Genomic DNA, 20733 nt, shown 5'->3' with positions numbered 1-20733 from the left:
GAACAAGTGGAGACTCTTTGACTTTTTGAAGCTATGTGTTGACAAAATGGTGAACAAGTGGAGACTCTTTGACTTTTTGAAGCTATGTGTTGACAAAATGGTGAACAAGTGGAGACTCTGACTTTTTGAGGCTATTAAGGTACATTAGTTAACATGTTACAGTGTATAATCCGTTCTTTTTCCATTAAAAATCATAGTATCATATAAGTGTTAGCATTTTTTTCAAGCACCCTCTATATATAAAGAGGTACAGTCATGTCAATCGTTTTTGTTTTCATAAGGTGAGATCAATTAACACCGGAGATGAACTTTTCCAGATTGTTTTAATTGCAAAATTTGCAATAACATCTTCAAGTGGTGTTTTTTCAAATAAAATCTGCTAATCTGCGGCACACAGCGCGCTTCCGTCGAATTAGGGCAGAGACTAAATAGTGAACGTATCAGCAGCAACAACATCTGTCCTTTAGCTGGACGAAGTACGCTTGAAACAAGCGGAGTGACGGCAGAGGTAGTGACATGGGGCAGAAGTAACAACTGTAGAAAGTTATCACTGAAGGCCTATGAAACAGAGGTGCCTAGGGCCTACAAGAACCTGAATCCGGCCCTGGGCAGAGGCTCATCGGCCTTTTCGTTGATACTCTGGTGGGGAGTTCCTGGAGTACATGGGCTATCTTGTTTTTGATCTGCGAAGCCGACTCCGTGGATCAGATGTTCAGTCCAGCTTCCCCTTCCAGACGAAGTTAGACCACCCTGCTTTTTTTATTGGGTGCAATTGTGAACAATAGCCATATCAGACATTGGTACATCTAAGCAGCATAATCATTGGTTCACTGCAGCTCAAAGACTCGGTCCCTACAAGGAGTGTGGTGAAGATGCCCATGTGCTCGGCATTTGAAGGCCTGAAGACCAGAATCTGTGATTTCGCTGACAATGTGTATCAGGGAGTCTGGAAGTTCTGTGGGGCAGTGATTGAAAGTGCATTTTGCACAGGACTCTTGACAGCAGCGACTTGCAGGCTGGAGATGGTGAGGTGTGTGCTGGCGATGGCTTCATCAACACCGATTATTTTCAGCCCATTCTTCTGGATTTTGTCGAGAAGGTTGAGATGAGTTGGTGGGGCGTTCATCCAGCACGGGAAGTTGTGTTTAACCGAGAGCAGCGACGTCAACGTTGCGGCTCTGCTAACTCTCCGGACACGATGGTCGTTCTTCGCTCTGGGAAATCGTTCTCAATGTTGTCCACGAGTGGTCTCCCATTCCAGGTGGCTAAATGTTTCTTTTTTTTCCTTCCGTCCATTTAGTTGTTTACTTTTTCTTCGACAGCAAGTATGGTGACCCCACTTGGTGCGGTTTCCCAGCCTGTGTTGAGGGTACCTTTTCTAGCCCCTTCCCCCATTTGCGGGTGAGCAAGAGGGCATCCTACAGAGGACCGTTCAGCCACGGATGGATGTTGCTACTGCAAGACGCCTAGATTCCTGGAGGTCTCCATTCCTGTGGAGGCGTCCAACGACTGCCATGCACGCATCCGCCACCTACGTGCGGAGTCTTGTCCCGAGGGCTTCCAAGTCCTGTAGCCCTTGGCCACCACCCCCCTTCGCCGAATCGTTCCATCCCCGTGGGACTTTCCCCCCTAATCCGACAAATGCCCTGTACGTGGAGTTGATTTACGTGGGGACTTTGGTGCATGTGCAGGGTGGGATCCAATGTGATCTTGACGAGTCGGGGGCTGGGTTCCGGTGTTAAAATTTGGCTGCTGTACATTTCCACATTATAAGCCACTTCGTTGAGCTATCATTTGTGGCCAAGTGGCTTCTGAAAAAGAGCTACGTAGCTCAATGGGCCTTACCTGGTAACAATAAAAAAGTGCTTAATAGTTATTTTGTACGGCTGATATAGATGGCAGAGCAACAACTCCAATTTCACATTCAGATGGTCAAGGCAGATTACTGCATCAGTAGCGGAGTAATGTATCATCATCGTCACTGTGATGTCTCCTTCGTATTTGCGGATCGGGCATTGTGTTGTTACATGTTGTATGGAGTTTATAGTTTTAAAAACTTGAATAGACCTTGCCGCCATGCTGGGTGACCCTACCAGGAGCACGAGGCTCCCCAACGGCATTGCTCTCGGGATCATTGGGAACGCGCAAAAAACGTATCTGTAAAATACGTTTTTGTTGGGTTAGATCGCGTGAATATGAATGTGTCGTTAAACCCGCCACGACTACCCAACACTGCCAATCAGTAAGGGGTTTATCACGTAAACAAAACGTGGCCAATTCGTTACTAATTCAGCACTAGCCGGTTGTGTGTTGGAGAGTAAACCCACAACATCTACAATTAGAGTTACCGTGACGGTTTGCCGGTAATTACAACAACAGAAACAAGCATCATCAGGCGACGACAGGCAGAGAGAGTTGTGGAGAAATCCTTCGGTCTTAGAGCAGGAATGGTAAATGTGATGTCGTCACTTGTTAGCCAATCAGGTGCGAGGACCAGAGGTGGGGGAGGGGGGGTTAATGTATTCATATAAATTACAATGGATATATATTATTGGTTTGGCTATTCACAGTTAATCAACTTAATAGGTAGCGATCCTCAGAGGGGTAGGCGGGGGGCGGGGTCGCAAGTGCACCAGCCGCCTTTCAGAATATTTATTTGCACTTGAGGAATCTGATGAGCCATAAAGCTCTTTTTCACAGATGTCTAGTAGGGGCACAGGGTCAGAACATTACAACAAACAATACAGAAACACGACAGGAGGGCAAAGTATAGTAAAGGTATACACATCGCTTAAACATATATATATAAATACAACTAAACAATTTTTACCAATAGCGAACATGGTGCGAGAGGGTGAATCGCAGTGCGATTGTTATATTCACCTCGCGTCTTGAGTGAGTTTCACCGCCACCTATGATGCTCAACGCAGAACAGCAGCAGTGACACGATGGGCCACACGACGATGAAGACGAGGAGGTGGAGGAGGTAGCGGTGGCTGCCAACACTTCAGAGCCACTGGGACTCAGTGCGAGAACCCCCAGGTTCGAGAAACAAAGAAAACTGAACCACACATTTCCATAACCGCTTTATGTGGGACACAAACATGTGGTGGTAGTAGTAGATGCGTTACAAAAATGGGGCACGCAAAGCGAAACTGCACGAGCTGCCTAGCTTCTTGCTGTCCCTCCTCCACCCCGCGCCCAATCTCGCTTTCACTCCTTCTCTTTGCTTGCCCCCTTACACTGGAATAAATTCCCTCTCTACAAATCCGACTCTCCCCGTCGTTTTCCTCTTTTCTCTCACCTTTTCCCTTCCTCTTCCGCCACCCCTACCAGCACCACCTAACCCCCTTAACCCCTCCCCAGCCGCAGCCTTCACCTCGATTCCTCCACTCTCGTCACTAACCATTCCCACCCCTTATTATGCTATTTTGTGCTGTAGTTGGTAAGCATTGTCAAGCGCCTTGGTGAAAGGCGCTTTATGAATCCTAAAAACAATAGAATAGCCACTTGTTGAGTCACGCCCACAGTATAGAATATTGTAACTCTGTGTGTTCGTATGCATGTTGAACTCCTTTCGCACTGTACGTAGCCAAACGTGGCTCATCGGAGGTGCGGTAGGTGCATCTCTGTGTGTAAGCATGTCTCACAAAGCCTTGAAAGATTTGGACACATTCCAGTCAGTGAGTCCCTCCAGTAGGCGAGGGTGTGTTGGCTGGGTCACGTAGCCCGCATGCCCAAGCAGCAGCTTCTGTTTGGCTGGATAAAAGGGGCTAAACGGGCACGACATGGGCTGGAGAAGAGATGGAGGTGATGAGTGAGTGAGTGAGTGGTTGAGTGGCAAAAGCTGGAGAAGAGATGGAGCTGATGGATGAGTGAGTGGGTGAGTGAGTGGTTGAGTGGCAAGGGCTGACGAAGAGATGGAGCTGATGCGGCAGGGGAGGAAGTGGAGCTGAGTGGACTTGCCGATGACAGGTACCAGCAGTGTCAAGATCGGCCGCTATAGAGGAGGCTCATGAAGGACGGTCGATTCATTCACAACGGATGCAGCATTCTCACGACACTACTTTCCGACATCGCCCCCCGTGTTCCGGAAAAGAGACCTGATGAGGTAAAACCATGCAGAGAGCCGAACCACGTGTTCTATATAGCCCGGGTTTGGGCAAGGTTATTCCTGTACATACATTTACACGTATATATATATGACTTTTTTTCAGTTTATTTGTTATATCCCTAATACAACATCACACTACGGCTACTATATATACGACGGGCGAGCGTATTTAGGCAAAACGAAAAAAAAACATCGCTCGAAGCCAAATTGGGGAGGAAAAAGGGGAAGTAAAACAAAAGGAGGAAAAAAAAACCGCTTCGATTCAAGATTTCCACTCGGCAGCGTGCGTCCTAGAATGTCGCTTCAAGTGGCCGCTCTGCGAGAAGCCCTTGCCGCACTCGGCGCACACGTGCGGCTTCTCGCCCGTGTGCGTCCGCGCGTGCTTCTCCAAAGAAAAGCGGTGCTCGAAGCCCTTGCCGCACTCGCCGCACACGTGCGGCCACTCGCCTGCGTGCGACGCCGAGTGCGCTTCCAGGTGGGAGCGCCGGGCGAAGCCCCGGCCGCACTCGGCGCACGCGTGCGGCCTCTCGCCCGTGTGCGTCCTCGCGTGCACCTCCAGGTCGGAGCGGTGCGCGAAGCCCTTGCCGCACTCGCCGCACGCGTGCGGCCACTCGCCCGTGTGCGATATGGAGTGCACCTCCAGGTGGGAGCGCCGCGCGAAGCGCTTGCCGCACTCGGCGCACGCGTGCGGCCTCTCGCCCGTGTGCGTCCTCCTGTGCCTCTCCAGGTCGGAGCGGTGCGCGAACGCCTTGCCGCACTCGGCGCAGGCGTGCGGCCGCTCGCCAGTGTGAGTCTTGGCGTGCTTCTCCAGGTTGTAGCGCTGCGCGAAGCCCTTTCCGCACTCCGCGCAGACGTGCGGCCACTCGCCCGTGTGCGACACGGCGTGCGCCTCCAGGCTGGAGCGGTGCGCGAATCCCCTGCCGCACTCCTTGCACGCGTGTGGCTTCTCGCCCGTGTGTGTCCTGAAGTGGACCTTCAAGTCGTAGAAGCGCGTGAACCCCTTGCCGCACTCCTCGCACGCGTGCGGCTTCTCGCCGGTGTGCGACACCGAGTGTGCCTCCAGGTGGTAGCGCTGCGCAAACGCCTTGCCGCACTCGGCGCACACGTGGGGACGCTCGCCCGTGTGCGTCCTCGTGTGCGTCTCCAGGCTGGAGCGCGTCGCGAAGCCCTTGCCGCACTCCGTGCACGCGTGCGGCCACTCGCCCGTGTGTATTCGGAAATGCGCGTTCAAAGTGGACCGCGTCGCAAAGCACTTCCCGCACTCCTTGCACGCGAGCTTCCTCTCATCGGCGGTGACCGCCACCGTGCACGGCGCGGCGCCTTCCATCGGCTTCCCGCACCGCTTGCAGGTTCCCTGTGTCTTGCCGATGCTGCTGCTGCGTTGCGCTTTGTCTGTCTTCATTATTTCGAAGCCTCTGCCCTTCCCGCACTCGTCGCACAGGAGTTCTGTTTCTCCCGCTTCATCTGCTGCACGTTTAAAAAAAATTATATCAAATGCACACTTTGGTTAAACTGACACAAAGTAAATATGGTGATGAGAAGCCAGAAACGGTTCCAGTGACATTTGAGGTTTGCATTAAAGAAATGGTTTGCTTGTAAGAATTTTCTTCATTGCAAAATGTGTCCACCTTGCACCCTTCCACTGGAATCAACGTCCCCTGTATATGAGCAGCACTTCCCCAATAGACTCAGCACTGCACCATAGACTTAACACTGCCCGTAGACTCAACACCGTCAGTAGACTCAACACTGTAAGTAGACTCAACACTGCCCGTAGACTCAACACCGTCAGTAGACTCAACACTGTCAGTAGACTCAACACTGCCCGTAGACTCAACACTACCCATAGACTCAACACTTCCCACAGACTCAACACTGCCCATAGACTTAACACTGCTCGTAGACTCAACACTGCCCGTAGACTCAACACCGCCCGTCGACTCAACACCACCCGTAGACTCAACATCGCCCGTAGACTCAACACTCCCCATAGACTCACACTGCCCATAGACTCAACACTGCCCATAGACTCAACACTGCCCGCAGACTCAACATCGCCCATAGACTCAACACTGCCCATAGACTTAACACTGCCCATAGACTCAACACTCCCCATAGACTCAACACTGCACTATAGACTCAACACTGCCCATAGACTCAACACTGCCTATTGACTCAACATTACCCATCTAAATGAAGCAGTCCCCCTCCTTAACCTCCTTCCGTTCCTCTCTCAAAGCCTCACCTCTTCTCCATCATCCCCCATCGCCTTCCTCTTCCCTCCCCTTGCCCCTCCACTCATTCCCATCCCTCCCCCGTAGCCCCTTTCATGACCCCCCGTGCCCTCTGTTATGGTCACTCATTCCTTGGCCCTTGCACTTCCTCTGCCATCTAAACCACTCTGTAAAGCGCTTTCTAAGAATATGAAAAAAACATAAGAAAGTTTATGATAGAGTACGACTCAGTGTTAATGTTATTCTCATGTATCATCGTTACAAATAATGTTACCACTTTTAAACTATGTTATAGAGCAACTTGAGCTAAGCCGCTTTTATAAATATAAAATAACCTCTACCTATTTTATTTTAGCAGGTAAGGCCTCAATGAGGTATATAGCTCTGTTTCAGAAGCGACCTATCACAAATAAAAGCTCTAGGATGTGGCTTATCATGTGGTTGGGATCGAACCCACGAACTCCTGTATACCAGGCAAGGTGGTTAACATCTCCTAGCCACCGTGGCACCCCCCAAATAAGATAAGACGTGACCAAAGGGTGACGGCTCACCCGCGTCCTCCTCTGACAACTCCACCTCGATGAAGTTCTGGCCCGGCGCGGCCAGATACCCGCAGGACTCCGCTGCCTCGTGCTCTGCCACCTCGCCAGCTCCTTCGCCTTCAGCGATGTTCACATCCGGAGCTGTGATTTCGAAAAATGCACACAAACGTTCTCGGACGGGTGGAAGGATTGGAGGGTCTAAAAGAAACACAACTACTATAACACCATCTATCTGGTTGTCAGACGAATTGAGGATGGGTGGAATCCAGCTTGCAGATTGCGACTCCACATCTGGATTGTGGGACTGGCTGCCTGCCTGCAGGAGTTGAGTCCATGGGGTTTGTACGTACGTGTGTATGTTCAACTATAAACTAGGTTTTCTTTTTTTTCCATTTTCCAGGTAAAGCCCACTGAGCTATGTAGCTCTTTTTCAGAAGCGACCTCGCTACCGCAAATGATAGCTCCACGAAGTGGGCTGATCATCATCACCTGAAAATGTATAGTAGCAGCCAAATACTCTAAACACGTGATGACTAGTACTAGGCATACCCCATACCTAATCAACGAGTGACAAGTAACTAAGCCTAGGCCATACCTAATCAACGCAACTAAGCCTACTCCATACCTCATCAATTATTGACTAGGACTAGGCCTGGATCATGGCCTTGTAGAGGCATCGAAGAAGTTTTTTGTTTTATTTTCCGTGCCAATGCCTGTCTAACTTCCAAAAATCATTACCATTAAAAAAGAACGTTTATTTTAACAGGCTACCACAAATGATAGCTCAACGAAGTGGGCTTATCATCATCATCAGGTGGAAATGTATAGCAGCAACCAAATGCTGTAAACGCACATTTCTAAATGTGGAGGGAAGAACCGGAGGATGCGGAGAAAAATCCATGCCACCACGGGGAGAGAGAGGGAGAGACACGCAAACTCCGAATATACAGCAGGCGTCAGGGTCGGGGATCGAACCCACAATCTCCTGTATATCAGGCAAGGTAGTTAACATCTCCTAAGCCACCGTGAACTGATTTCGCATAATAAGTATCCAACCTTTCTAATCGGAAGTGTGGGGCAAGGGGGGGGGGGCCTTACCATTTTCCTCCACTTCGGTTTTTACCATTACGGCCAACTTGTCGCCGCTCCCCGGGCTCCCGCGAGGTCCTCGCTTGGCAACTGCGCCCGACACACGTTCATACGTTCACAGACAAAAAACGCCGACATCTCTCTCGCGTGTGGCAAGTCTGCGCCCAAATCACACGTCCAAGGAGTTTAAGTCTGTGAGCCACGCGATAGTTTCAGGAGCTGCAGTCACATTACCTGTCAACCCATACGGTTTATCCATATTTTTGTACAGGGAAATTTAGTTTTCAGGTCGATACGGCGCAGAGCCGTTTAAATACGGGCAAACTTTTTTTCTCTATTTGTTTGTATTTCCCCCCTTGTGATGGGACTTTGTAGGATGAACGTTGAGATTTATAAGGGCACGGTATGACCAATAAGGTCTGAATTTGTCTGTGATAAGGAAGGGCAACTGATAAGGGGTTGACAGGAATGCAGTCACACTGTGTGGAGTTGTCTTTGATTCTCCACTTGTGGAAGAGGCGTGGTGCAGCAGCGACCAGCCGCTGCTCTGAAGCGGTTGATGGAGCACCGTAGTGTTTTTTCGGCAGATCAAAGCCGTGCGGACATGTAGCAAACGATTCTAGATTTGAAGCTTTCGTGACTGCAAGGATTCATACTCTTTGGTTTTTTCGGTAAAGTCACGGAGATAAAACACAACTTCAACCGAGAGGATGGTTTTAAATTAAGCAACCACTGGAAAAATGTCATAAACCAAGTCAAAACTTCAGCTACCTTATAAGCGCACAGCCTTTTTTTACCATTTTTCATTGCCCCCGTGCAGTGAACCACCGCTTCCCCCGAACCCTCAACATAACAAAAGATGGATTAACTTGGCCTCGTCGTCGTTCCCTGCTTGGCTCCTCCCCCCCACCTTAACCTGTATATAAGCTCGAGGGTCTCAGAGCTCACCACTTGATGCAGCTACCTTGCTGTGACTGTTCCACCTGAAGACGGAAGCTTGTGTTGCCTCCGAAACGTTGTGATTTGATTTAGTTGTTTTCTTTTATTTTGATTTTGTTTTATCTACGTGACTTTACCGAAAAAACCAAAGAGTATGTAGCAAACGAGTTGCGTCTTTGCGAATCTGCCCGAGATAAAAACCGAAACCCTAGTACGGAATTCCCTCCTTGTTCGTGACGACGAAGGAATAAGTTCCGGAGATTGTTCGTAAAGAGCAAATTTCGCGCACAATGTTAGTGTCTGACGAAAACCCTGATTGTACGTAAATAAGCGATTCAACACCTGAACATTATCGTGACACAAAAACTTATAAAATTGGTTATAATAAACATAAAGTAAATAAAATAATGAATATTAAAGTATTAAATAATAGCACCTCCGATTAGCATAGTTGACTACATATGGTGCGAAAGAATTTCAACATACATATAAATTAACTTACCTTATCTCATCACATTAGCTCATCATTTTATCTCTCGTTACTTTATCATCCCTTTATCTCTCATCGCTATATCTCTCACCACTTTATCTCTCATCAATTTATCTATCGTAACTTTGTCTCTCATCACTTTATCTTGTACAAATGTAGAACTTATTTTGCACTGTATGCAGCCAACTGTGCTCATCGGAGGTGCATCAAACCCAATAATTGAATAGCTGACGTTCATGTGTTTTGTTTAAAGAAGCAGAAACATTTAGTAAACTACTTTTGATTTCACCAAGTGAGGCCCACTGAGCTATGTAGCTCTTTTTCATAAGTGACCTGGCCATCATAAATGATAGATCAACGAAGTGGCTTATCATGTGAAAATGTATAGCAGTCAAATACTCTAAACTTGTGATTTTAATTCTTAATCTAGAGGGGGAACCCGGAGGACCCGGAGACAAATCCATTAGACCACGGGGAGAGAGAGAGAATACGCAAACTGGAAATATACAGCAGGCATCAGGGTTGGGATCGAACCCACGATCTCCTATATACCAGGAGACGGAGTTAACATCTCTTACCCGCTGTGGCGCGATGCACGGGTGGTCGCCTATCCAAGCATTTATACAAAGTCAACTCTACTTAGCTTCCATGATGTGGACAAGAATCGGGGTGACATTGACCACAGAATCAGAATCTTGTATTTATACTGCAGGAGGAATCCAATGAGCGATAAAGCTCTTTTTCACAGATGTCCAGTAGGGCCACAGGATCAGAACGTTACAAATATACAGCAGGCGTCAGGGTCGGGATCGAGCCCACGACCTCCTGTATACCAGGCGAGGTAGTTAACATCTCCGAACCACTGCGGTGGCCCTGACATCAGAATCAGAATATTTATTCATGCTGGATGAAACTGATGAACAATGAAGCTCTTTATAATTTACATTTTTAATAGATGTCCAATAGAGGCACAGAGGTCAGAATGTTACAACAACAAACACACAAACAGAATACGCAAAAAAAACCACGATTGAAGTGCAGAGTACTGCCAAGGTGAGCAAATCAGTCCAAGGTAGACTTCCATCTCAAACCTCACCGGCATCGGCACCTTCACACTTCATCGTCGGGTCGGGGCCCAACGCTGGGTTTGGATTCTCTTCATTTTCTTGTTTGATGAACGGCGATGTCGCATTTGTGTCCATCTACCTGAGGAGCGCGCAAAGAAACACGCGCAAGTTGATATCGCGCCGAGTAAAGCCCCCCACAGCTCAGCTCTTCGTGAAGGGAGGGATGGGGGGTGACCCAAAATCAAAGCATTCCACGATTACAGATTAATTGAAAAAAAAACCACAGTAAGGTCTCAAGAGTACGCGGGCTCAGAGTACGCGGACCGCTCATACGTGACTGACCCCCCATTAATACATACACTTGTGACTCGTACTTTCGCTACACACACGGGGTGGGAAAAGAGTAAAATCACCGCCCTGCCATCACGAGAACGTGTATTTGAGCGCATGTTACTGTATCGCTCGTGCAAGAAACGAGTCTACCCAGCTAGCATCTTTCGTATTTATCATATACAGATGATCCGACACTTGAGGCACCGACCAGATAGACGTGGAAGGCCCAAACGAATAGTGTGGGTTTTCTGGTAACGTCTGCCGGAAGACCCAGTGCAGAAACATTTCAACTGCCACCTCCGGGAGAACTTCTCCTGCACTCCAAATGAGGTCGTGGACATTGAGTCCAAGTGGACGATGTTCAGGACCTCGCTTGTCGATGCAGCTGCGAAAAGCTGTGGCCTGAAGGCAGTTGGTGCCTGTCATGGCGGCTAGCCTAGGACCGGCTGGTGGCCACCAGTGGTGAGGGAAGCTGTCAAGTTGAAGAAGGAGGCTTTCCGAGCTGTGCTCGAAAAAAGGTCTTCTGACTCGATTGAGAGGTACCGGCTTGCCAAGAGGGCGGCAGCGGTAGCAGTCGCTGAAGCGAAAGCCTGGCTGTGGGAGGAGTTTGGAGAGGCGATGGAGAGGGACTATCAGGCAGCCTCAAAGATTTTCTGGCAAACCATCCGACACCTTAGGAGGGGTCGACGGGTCGTGGCCCAGGCTGTTCTCAGTAAAGGTGGCGTAATATTGAACTCAACGTAGGAGATAGTCGAGAGGTGGAAGGAACACTTTGAGGAGCTTATCAACCCTGTGGACATGCCCTCCTCTTAGGAGGCAGCCCTGGAAATAGCTGGGGGGGGGGGTCGGATCCATTACGGCTGCTGAAGTCGCTGCGGCGGTCGAGGGCTTCTGTAGTGGCAATGCTGCTAGGGTGGACGAGATTCGCCCAGAGTTGTTGAAAGCGCTGGACAGTGTAGGAGTGTCGTGGTTCACACGCCTCTTCAATGTTGCATGGAAGGTGGGTACAGTACCTCTGGATTGGCAAACTGGGGTCATGGTCCCCATTTATAAGAAAGGGAACCCGAGGTTGTGCTCCAACTACAGAGGGATCACACTCCTCAGCATCCCAGGTCAATCCTATGCCAGAGTGCTGGAGAGGAGGCTACACCCGGTTGTCGAGCCTCAGATTCAGGAGGAACAATGCGGATTCGGTCATAGTCGTGGAACAATGGACCAGCTCTTTTCCATCTCACGGATATTTGAGGGGTCATGGGAATTTACTTCTCCAGTCTACCTCTGCTTTGTAGACTTGGAGAAGGCATATGACCATGTTCCCCGCAATGTCTTGTGGGAGGTGCTGCGGAAGTATGACGTACCGGTGCCGCTTTCGCATGCTACCCGGTCCCTCTATTCCAGAAGTGGGAGCTGTGTCTGTATTCTTGGGGTTAAATCAAAGTCGTTCACTGTGGGTGTTGGACTCCACCAAGGGTGCGTCTTGTCTCCATTGCTAGTGTGATTGTCATGGACAGGATATCAAGGCGCAGCCGAGGTATCGAGAGTATCCAGTAGGGGGGCATGGAGGTGGCGTCGCTGCTTTTTGCAGATAATGTAATCTTTTCCTCATCAATCTGTGATCTCCAGCGTGCACTTGAACGGTTTGATGCCGATTGTGAAGCGGCTGGGATGAGGATCAGCACTTCCAAAGCTGAGGTCATGGTTCACTCCTGGGAGATTGTGGATTGTGCTCTTCAGGTGAGGGGGGAAAAGCTGCCCTTAGTAGAGGAGTTTAAGTACCTTGGGGTCTTTTTCACGGGTGATGTTAAGTGGGAGATCAGCCGGCAGATCGGTGTGGCGTCCGCAGTGTTGTGGGCGCTGTACTATTCCATGGTAGTGAAGCGGGAGCTCAACTTCGAGCAAAGCTCCCGGTTTACAGGTCGATCTATGTTCCCACCCTCACCTATGGTCATGAGCTTTGGGTAATGACTAAAAGGATGACATTGCGGGTACAAGTGGCCGAAATGAAGTTTCTCGGCAGGGTTGCCGAGCTCACTCTCCGTGATTGGGTGAGCTCGGTAATCTGGGAGGTCCGCAGAGTCGAGCCGCTGCTCCTCTGGATCGAGATGAGCCAGTTGAGGTGGTTCTGGCACCTGGTAAGGATGCCCCCCGGTAGACTCTCCCTGGAACTCTATCAGGCACATCTCACTGGGTGAAGACCCCGGGGCCGGCCCAGGACACGCTAGCAGGACTATGTCGCTCGGCTGGCCTGGGAACTCCTGGGAATTCCCCAGGAACAGCTAGAGTCTGTCACCAGGGAAAGGGAGGTCTGGACAACTCTACTCAACATGCTGCCGTCACGACCCTCACCAGGACAAGCGGATTGGGAATAATTTACTGCACAGTACTGTACTTTATTAAACATATATGTACATTATTATCATTTTCTATACACTCGTATAGTAATATAGTCGTATATAGTAATATATAGCAACACAGTAGTATATAGTAATATAGTAGTGTATAGTAGTAGTATACATACATTTTAAATACACTTGTATAGGCAAACCCCAACTTACGAGAATTCGTGCTTACGCGAGAGTACATGGAACCTAAACCCCGTCGTGTACTCTGAGACCTTACTGCACTGAATAATTATAGAAATTATGTTCTAAAATTATATGCACACTTAAAACTTTAGTGATGTTTTGTATTAACAGAGTCAGTTAAAATGTGGACAGATGTGGCAGAATGGAGATACCAGGAGACGGAACACTTTGAGATCACTTAGATTATATTGGCTGCTGGTATAAATGTCGAAATGATGATGGGCCACTTTGTTGAGCTATCATTGGTGATGGCCAGGTCGCTTCTGAAAAATAACTGAATACCTTGGTGGGCTTTTCCTTGTAGGATGGGGATGGTTTAGTTGTATTTGTTTGTATTTGTGTGATTTGTTTTCCTTTCTTGTATTTTGCACAACTATCGTGTTTGTGTAGTGTGTTTGTTGTTGTAATGTTCTGACCCCGTGTCTCTACTGGACATCATCGGATTCCTCATCCTGCAGTATAAATACAAAATTCCGATTCTGATTATTCTTTTCATCCCCAATTTGTGTGAGAAAATTTGGAACTATTATCCCTTTCCCATTCCGACAACGTACGTGTGGATCACCGGTCGCACCGCATCATCGAGCAGCGCTTCCAGACGCACTTCTGTGGCTGCCTGGAACGCTCTTCCGATTCGTTGACATACGCGTGTGTGTGTGTAGGTTATCGGAACCGAAACGGAAGTAAAACTAAAATAAAGTAACTCCATCGACACACCGCAGCTCCCACCAAAAGGCAACGCAGGATGGGCATGTGGTACAGTTTTGGTGCCCAGCTATCGTAGAGTGGCGGCGGTCGTGTCGCTACGGTTCTCTGCGGTGAGTAACGATGTCTTTTTCAAATCAACGGCGCTGTTGCTACTACGCCTCTCTCTCAATAAAATTAACGCTGAGCCACTTGCGCTGTTCTGAGATTTGGCAGTGAACGTGACACCACCCACCCACCACCCTGCAACTTGCCAGACGTCACCGGAAACGGGAGAAGGGTTAATTGAGTCTGGGTGTCTGTGAGTCTTCAGGTCTCTGTGTGAGTCTTCGGGTCTCTGACTTCTACTTTATACAGCTGATGTTGATGAAAAACATCAGCTGTGATTTTACACTGAGGTGGTGGATGAGGCAGGTGATTGGAGTAGCGGAGTGGTGAATCTTTGCTGTAATGATGATGTATGCATGTTGAACTTATTACGCACCATACGTAGCCAGCCGTGCTAATCGGAGGTGTGGCGAAAGGACAACAAACTAAACACAACCACAAACAGTTCTAAAGAAATGCGTTTGTCAATCTAGATGATGATTTAAATGTGCATAGCTCCCAGCGGCTTCCTAATAGCGGAAGAGCGTTCCAGACGGCCACCTTCATATCGTCGGTGCCAACGTTCATCGGCCGTGCAACAGCCCTTTGTCAATACGCACTGACAATGCGTGGTGAAGTATGGTCAAACCCCCCCCCCCACTCCGTAACTGACACATAGACGCATTTCCGCAGGTGAAAAATTTAACTCTCCGATTGAAATTAGGGATTTCGATCGGATCATTGGGATTTATTAGTAATAAATCGGCATTTTGCGACCTCCACTGCCACTGTGTAGCATATTATTATGTGCCAGGGACTCTTTGAGATGATATGACGATAGTCTGAGTCCATAATTGGCAATAAGTAACGGCAATGCAGTTATAAGCGACTCACAGAATTGTGCGCAGTTGCGTATACAGAGTCCACGACTTCCCTGAAGGCATCAGCACCTTCAGCGAGAGCGATGCCGATCACACCACACGGTTTGAATTCGACCCTAGATCGATGGCTGAGTCATCGCCGCACACGCGTCGAATAAAAAGCAAGGGACAAGTCCTTACTTACTAACAACTCCTTACTTACTATCAACTCCTTACTTACTAACTCCTTACTTACTAACAACTCCTTACTCACTAACAACTCATTACTTACTAACAACTCCTTACTTACTAACTCCTTACTTACTAACAACTCCTTACTTACTAACAACTCCTTACTCACTAACAACTCATTACTTACTAACAACTCCTTACTTACTAACTCCTTACTTACTAACAACTCCTTACTTACTAACCACTCCTTACTCACTAACAACTCCTTACTAACAACTCCTTACTAACAACTCCTTACTCACTAACAACGCCTTACTCACTAACAACTCCTTACTAACCACTCCTTACTTACTAACAACTCCTCTCTTACTAACAACTCCTTACTAACTCCTTACTAACAACTCCTTACTCACTAACAACTCCTTACTCACTAACAACTCCTTACTAACAACTCCTTACTTACTAACAACTCCTTACTCACTAACAACTCCTTACTTACTAACTCCTTACTTACTAACAACTCCTTACTCACTAACAACTCCTCTATCATTTTTCAATGCTGGAGGGGTTTCCCCCCCCCTACCTGAAGATCCTGGCTCCGCCATTGACGTCGGGAGGCATCATCAACCAACTCCGCTACACCTGACGCCATCACGTGACTCATCCACCACGTCAGTGACGTATCCACCACGTCAGTGACGTCACAGCTGCTGCTGCTGCTCTTCGAGGGACGCACAGAGGAGACGTGACGACTTTTGTGAACTCACCCCGTGGCGGTGGTGTCTGTGTTTGTCTTCCCGTCTCTCCCCGTGTCTCTCCCCGTGTCTCAGTCTTTCTATCCCCGTGTCTCTCTCCCCGTGTCTGTCTCTCCCCGTGTCTGTCTCTCCCCGTGTCTCTGTCTCTCCCCGTGTCTCTCTCTCCCCGTGTCTCTGTCTCTCTCCCCGTGTTTCTGTCTCTCTCCCCGTGTCTCTGTCTCTCCCCGTGTCTCAGTCTCTCCCCGTGTCTCTGTCTCTCCCCGTGTCGCTGTCTCTCTCCCCGTGTCTCTCTTCCCGTGCCTCTGTCTCTCTCCCCGTGTCTCTCTCCCCGTGCCTCTGTCTCTCTCCCCGTGTCTCTCTCCCCGTGTCTCTCTTCCCGTGCCTCTGTCTCTCTCCCCGTGTCTCTCTCCCCGTGCCTCTGTCTCTCTCACTGTGTCTCTGTCTCTCTCCCCGTGTCTCTGTCTCTCCCCGTGTCTCTGTCTCTCCCCGTGTCTCTGTCTCTCTCCCCGTGTCTCTGTCTCTCTCCCCGTGTCTCTCTCCCCGTGCCTGTGTCTCTCTCCCTGTGTCTGTCTCCCCGTGTCTCTCTCCCCGTGTCTCTCTCAACGTGTCTCTCTCCCCGTGTCTCTCTCCCCGTGTCTCTCTCCCCGTGTCTCTCTCAACGTGTCTGCGTCTCCCCCCGTGTCTCTCTCCCCGTGTCTCTCTCAACGTGTCTCTGTGTCTCTCCCCGTGTCTCTGTCTCTCTCCCCGTGTCTCTCTTCCCGTGTCTCTGTCTCTCTCCCCGTGTCTCTCTCCCCGTGTCTCTCCCCCCGTATCTCTCTCCCCGTGTCTCTCTCCCCGTGTCTCTCCCCCCGTGTCTCCCACCACACAGACGATGTCTTGTCAGTGGCGGTCCTCATTCAGCGACTCCAGACGCAGGCGACAAGATGCGGGGCAATGCTCAGCCACACTGCACCAATCCTCTCAAGAGGTTGGGGGATTCGGGGGGGGTGGTTGAGATGACAACTGAACGACTCCCAATTTTATATTTGTGACCACGTAAGGTCCACTGAGCCGTACCCCAGGTAGTCTTCAAAATAACTATCTGATATTTATATTCTTAGCTCTTTCGGTAAAGTCACGTTGAAGGGAAACAATAAAATAATAAAATATATAAAACAAAAAAAAATTCACGACGTTTCGACCATAACGCAAACGGTCATCGTGATGACCACCTTTGTGCCAGCGCTGGCCACCAGATCCATAGCACCACCCATGCCCTTCACCATTTTACCCGGAATCATCCAGTTTGCCAGGTCACCGTACCGTGGTTACACCTGATGATGACCGTCTGCGTTATGGTCGAAACGTCGTGAGAATTTTTATTGTTTTATATATATTTTATTATTTTATTGTTTCCCTTCAACGTGACTTTACCAAAAGAGCTAAGAATATGAATTACTGCAGTCACGAAAGCTTTAAATCAAAATTTATGTGATATTTATACAGCGGAATACCTGTCGTTAACGTCTTATCAGTGCCCTACATTATTACAGACCAATTCAGACCTTATTGGTCACCCCCATGCCCTTATAGATCTCAACGTTCATCCTGCAAAGTCCCATCACATGGGAGAAACACAAACAAATAGACAACATTATTATTGTGCCCGCATTGAAACGGCTGTAATGCCGTATGGATCTGAAAACTCAATTTCCCTGGACAAGAATACGGGTAAGCTGTCTGGATTGACACGGTATGTAGTTAAATTTCGATTTAAAGCTTTCGTGACTGCAGGGATTCATCTTCTTGGTTCTTTCGGTAAAGTCACGTAGAATGGAAATAAAATAATAAAAATAAAACATAATAATTTAAAATGCTCACGACGTTTGGGCCACAACACAAGTAGCCTTCTTCAGGTGAAGGAACAGAACTGTCGGGACGACAGTGCTTCAATGAAGAGAACTGTCGGGATAACAGCGCTTCATTGAAGCGTTGTTATCCCGACAGTTCTGTTCCTTCACCTGAAGAAGGCTACTTGTGTTGTGGCCCAAACGTCGTGAGAATTTTATTTTATTATGTTTCATTTTTATTATTTTATTTCCATTCTGCGTGACTTTACAGGTATGTAGTTAGTGTATAGTAGTATAGTAGCAAACCTGTCAACCCCTTATCAGTGCCTACCTTATTACTACAGACCAATTCAGAACCTATTGTTCACTCCGTGCCTTTATAAACCTCAACATTCATCTCACAAAGTCGCATCACAAGGGAAAAAAACACAAACAAATAGACAAAACATTTTTTTGCCCGCATTGAAAACGGCTGTAATGCCGCATGGACCTGGGAATTCAATTTCCCTTTACAAGAATACGGGTAAGCCGTCTGGGTTAGCAAGGTATGATAGCGCCTTTATCCAAGGTGCTTTTACAAGGGGCTATGAGTAGTACAAAGACGGTAGCTAAAGGTGATGCGTTGAATAGGGGATGGGAGGTGTGGGGAGGGAGGTTTAGTGGGTACGGGAAATATGGTGGGTACCTAGCGATGGAAGGGAAGGATGGGGCCAGGAAGAAGACGTTGTGGGTCTTGGGGGCCGTCCATAAATGACGTCACGCACATAGGGGGGGGGGGGTGGTGTCAGACACTTGTGACGATATGTGACGAAGGGGGGGGGGGGGTTGAGAAATGTGACGTCACATCAAAATGCGCAACTTTAAATACATATAGACAACACGTTATACTTAATTAAGTAGACTTTGTAATAAATGTTTTCTCCTACAATATCAGAGTTCAGCGCCACATTAAATACGCACTGCAATGACAATAGTTTAAAGCGATTTGAAGCATGTGTTTTTTTTTGGGGGGGGGGGGGGGGCAGAGCTTTGTGACGTCATATTTGAGGGGGGAGGTTTGATTTTTTGTGACGTCGTGTGACGAAGGGGGGGGGGGGGGCGGGGTCAAAAATCGTCCAAAATAGCGTGATGTCATTTATGGACGGCCCCTTGAGGGAGGGAGGAGCGGAAGCGAAACAGCAAAGGCGCTGCTTGCTTCATGTGGAGGGGAGGTTTGTTCTCGTAGCAAGGGGGCAAGTAAGGAGAAGGAGCGGAAGTTGGATTGTGCACTAACATACCTGTCAACCCATACGGTTGGAGTGCTCTGGCACACGAGGGGGTGGGTGGCCAGCAGCAACCACGCCAGGCCCCCTTTGTCCCCCCAGTGGCGATGTTTACAACACACCGCACCAGGTACTCATTTGAGGCTGAGTCGACCTAGTGGAAGAGGCCAAGGACCGGGTTCGTAGTGCAGCGCGCGAACCACGACGCTACCGCTCCCCACGTACACACACACACACACGTGTGTGTATACACCAAGACCCGCCATTCGCCACCAAGTGATAGTGTCGCCACCACGGCGCCTGTGCCAGGTCAGGTACACTTTGAGGCCACAAGTCCACTCAGCTCCACATCATCTTGTACCACATCCCTGATGCAGCCGATTAAAAGATAATGCCATTCGAATAATTTAGAGTGAGACCTCTGCTGTCAAACCGGAGCCGGTCATGAGCACACTGCCCAGGTATGGAAAACTCTCCACAACTGCCCCATCACCCATTGGGAGTTGTGGCGGTGGAGTGTCTGATGACACAAAATACGCAGGCAGGTGCTTAGTTTTGGTGGGGCTGATGGTACCTCTTAGTAGCACGCTCTAGATTCAGCGGCAGCACCTCCAACTCCTCTTGTGAGTGAACAGCAATCACCAGATCATCGGCATACAGAACATAGTTGACTAATAGGGAGCCATCCTTTGACCGCACCCGGGCATTGATCAGCCTTTCATTGTATCTGTACCAGATGGAAATTCCTCCGGTACAGCCATCGAAGTCTTCACAGATTACGTGGTCGAAATAGATGTTAAATCATGTGGGAGCCAGAGAACATCCCTGTCGCACCCCAAGGTGAACAGGGAATGGCTCCGACTCCCGGCTACGTAGTAGTACCCGGGCCTGCTCACCATCATGAAGGTCCTTAATTATTGTGAGCAGAGAATCAGGGAGTCCGAAAACACGAAGAACAACCCCGAGCCCAGGACTACTGATGGTATCATAGGCCTTGACCAGGTCAATAAAGCAGAGATGTAGGTTTTGTTGGAATCCCCTACACCTCTGCTGTAGCAGACGGACAGAGAATGTGGCATCTGTGCAGGACTGCCCTTTCCTGAAACCGCATTGGGGCTCCGCAAGCCTCTCTTTCATTCTCCGAGATAGGTGGCTGTAGACGGTTAGAGTGGACCTGTCGCTTTTTCTCAGCCAGCCGGAAAACCAATTTCAGCCAGGCTCACTGGGGAGGCTTGGACCATGTGCCCAAAGCAGCCATTGCAGCTGCGTGAGCCACAGTCCTAAACCTCGCCCATTTCACCTTCACATCAGGAGGAGTGGGGGATGATGCCAACCCCAGCTTAAAGTGATGATGAAATTCTTGCTTGCAACTTTCATCAGCTGAGACCAGGCCACTGTGGGTTTTAATGGGGTCCTGGATGTACACCCACCACCAGAGTGGAAGAATGGCAGGCAAATCTTACAGATGACAAGCCGGTAAGTGGGCAGATCAGCTCCACGGTAGGTCCTGGTGTCAAAGACATGGGCCCGCATCCACTGTTCCATCACTATATAGTCCAGCAGATGTTCTTGCTTGGACCCGGTGTGCATCCAAGATATTGTGTGGATGCACCGAGGCCGGAACACCTTATTGGTAATTACAAGCCCAAG

At 48.9% G+C, this 20733-nt stretch overlaps 1 protein-coding gene across 5 annotated transcripts; it reads right to left on the bottom strand.

The window, feature by feature from the left end:
* Positions 1–4203: 4203 nt before the first annotated feature.
* Positions 4204–17436, bottom strand: LOC116956622 (uncharacterized). 5 transcript variants are annotated; one of them, XM_032978377.2, is made up of 6 exons: positions 16854–17436; positions 15821–15953; positions 10505–10610; positions 7989–8069; positions 6900–7031; positions 4204–5581 (listed from the first exon to the last, which is right to left on the bottom strand). In XM_032978377.2, exons 1-6 carry the CDS (start codon positions 16886–16888, stop codon positions 4377–4379), a joined length of 1692 nt encoding a protein of 563 aa, XP_032834268.2. In that variant the 5' UTR covers positions 16889–17436; the 3' UTR covers positions 4204–4376. The 5 variants fall into 5 exon arrangements, with proteins under 5 accessions (XP_032834268.2, XP_075910723.1, XP_032834270.2 ...); XM_076054608.1 differs by having other exon boundaries at positions 4204–5578; XM_032978379.2 differs by lacking the exon at positions 15821–15953 and having other exon boundaries at positions 10505–10614.
* Positions 17437–20733: the final 3297 nt, after the last annotated feature.

The sequence above is a fragment of the Petromyzon marinus genome, chromosome 66, assembly GCF_048934315.1.
Source record: "Petromyzon marinus isolate PM22_M1 ecotype Great Lakes invasive population chromosome 66, UKy_Petmar_22M1.pri1.0, whole genome shotgun sequence".
In the NCBI taxonomy this organism is placed as follows: domain Eukaryota; kingdom Metazoa; phylum Chordata; class Hyperoartia; order Petromyzontiformes; family Petromyzontidae; genus Petromyzon; species Petromyzon marinus.
Note: the sequence above shows the minus strand (reverse complement) of the source record. Positions and strands in the feature narration are given on the sequence as shown.

Bases quoted from the DNA above. Each gene is read 5' to 3' on its own strand.
- LOC116956622 (XM_032978377.2), bottom strand. From the start codon at position 16,888: ATGAGGACCGCCACTGACAAGACATCGTCTGTGTG. The intron at 10,611-15,820 runs GTAGGGGGGGGG...CTCCTCAGGTAG, and splicing joins GGCGGAGCCAGGATCTTCAG to ATGGACACAAATGCGACATC. The intron at 7,032-7,988 runs GTAAGGCCCCCC...TCGAAATCACAG, and splicing joins AACCGAAGTGGAGGAAAATG to CTCCGGATGTGAACATCGCT.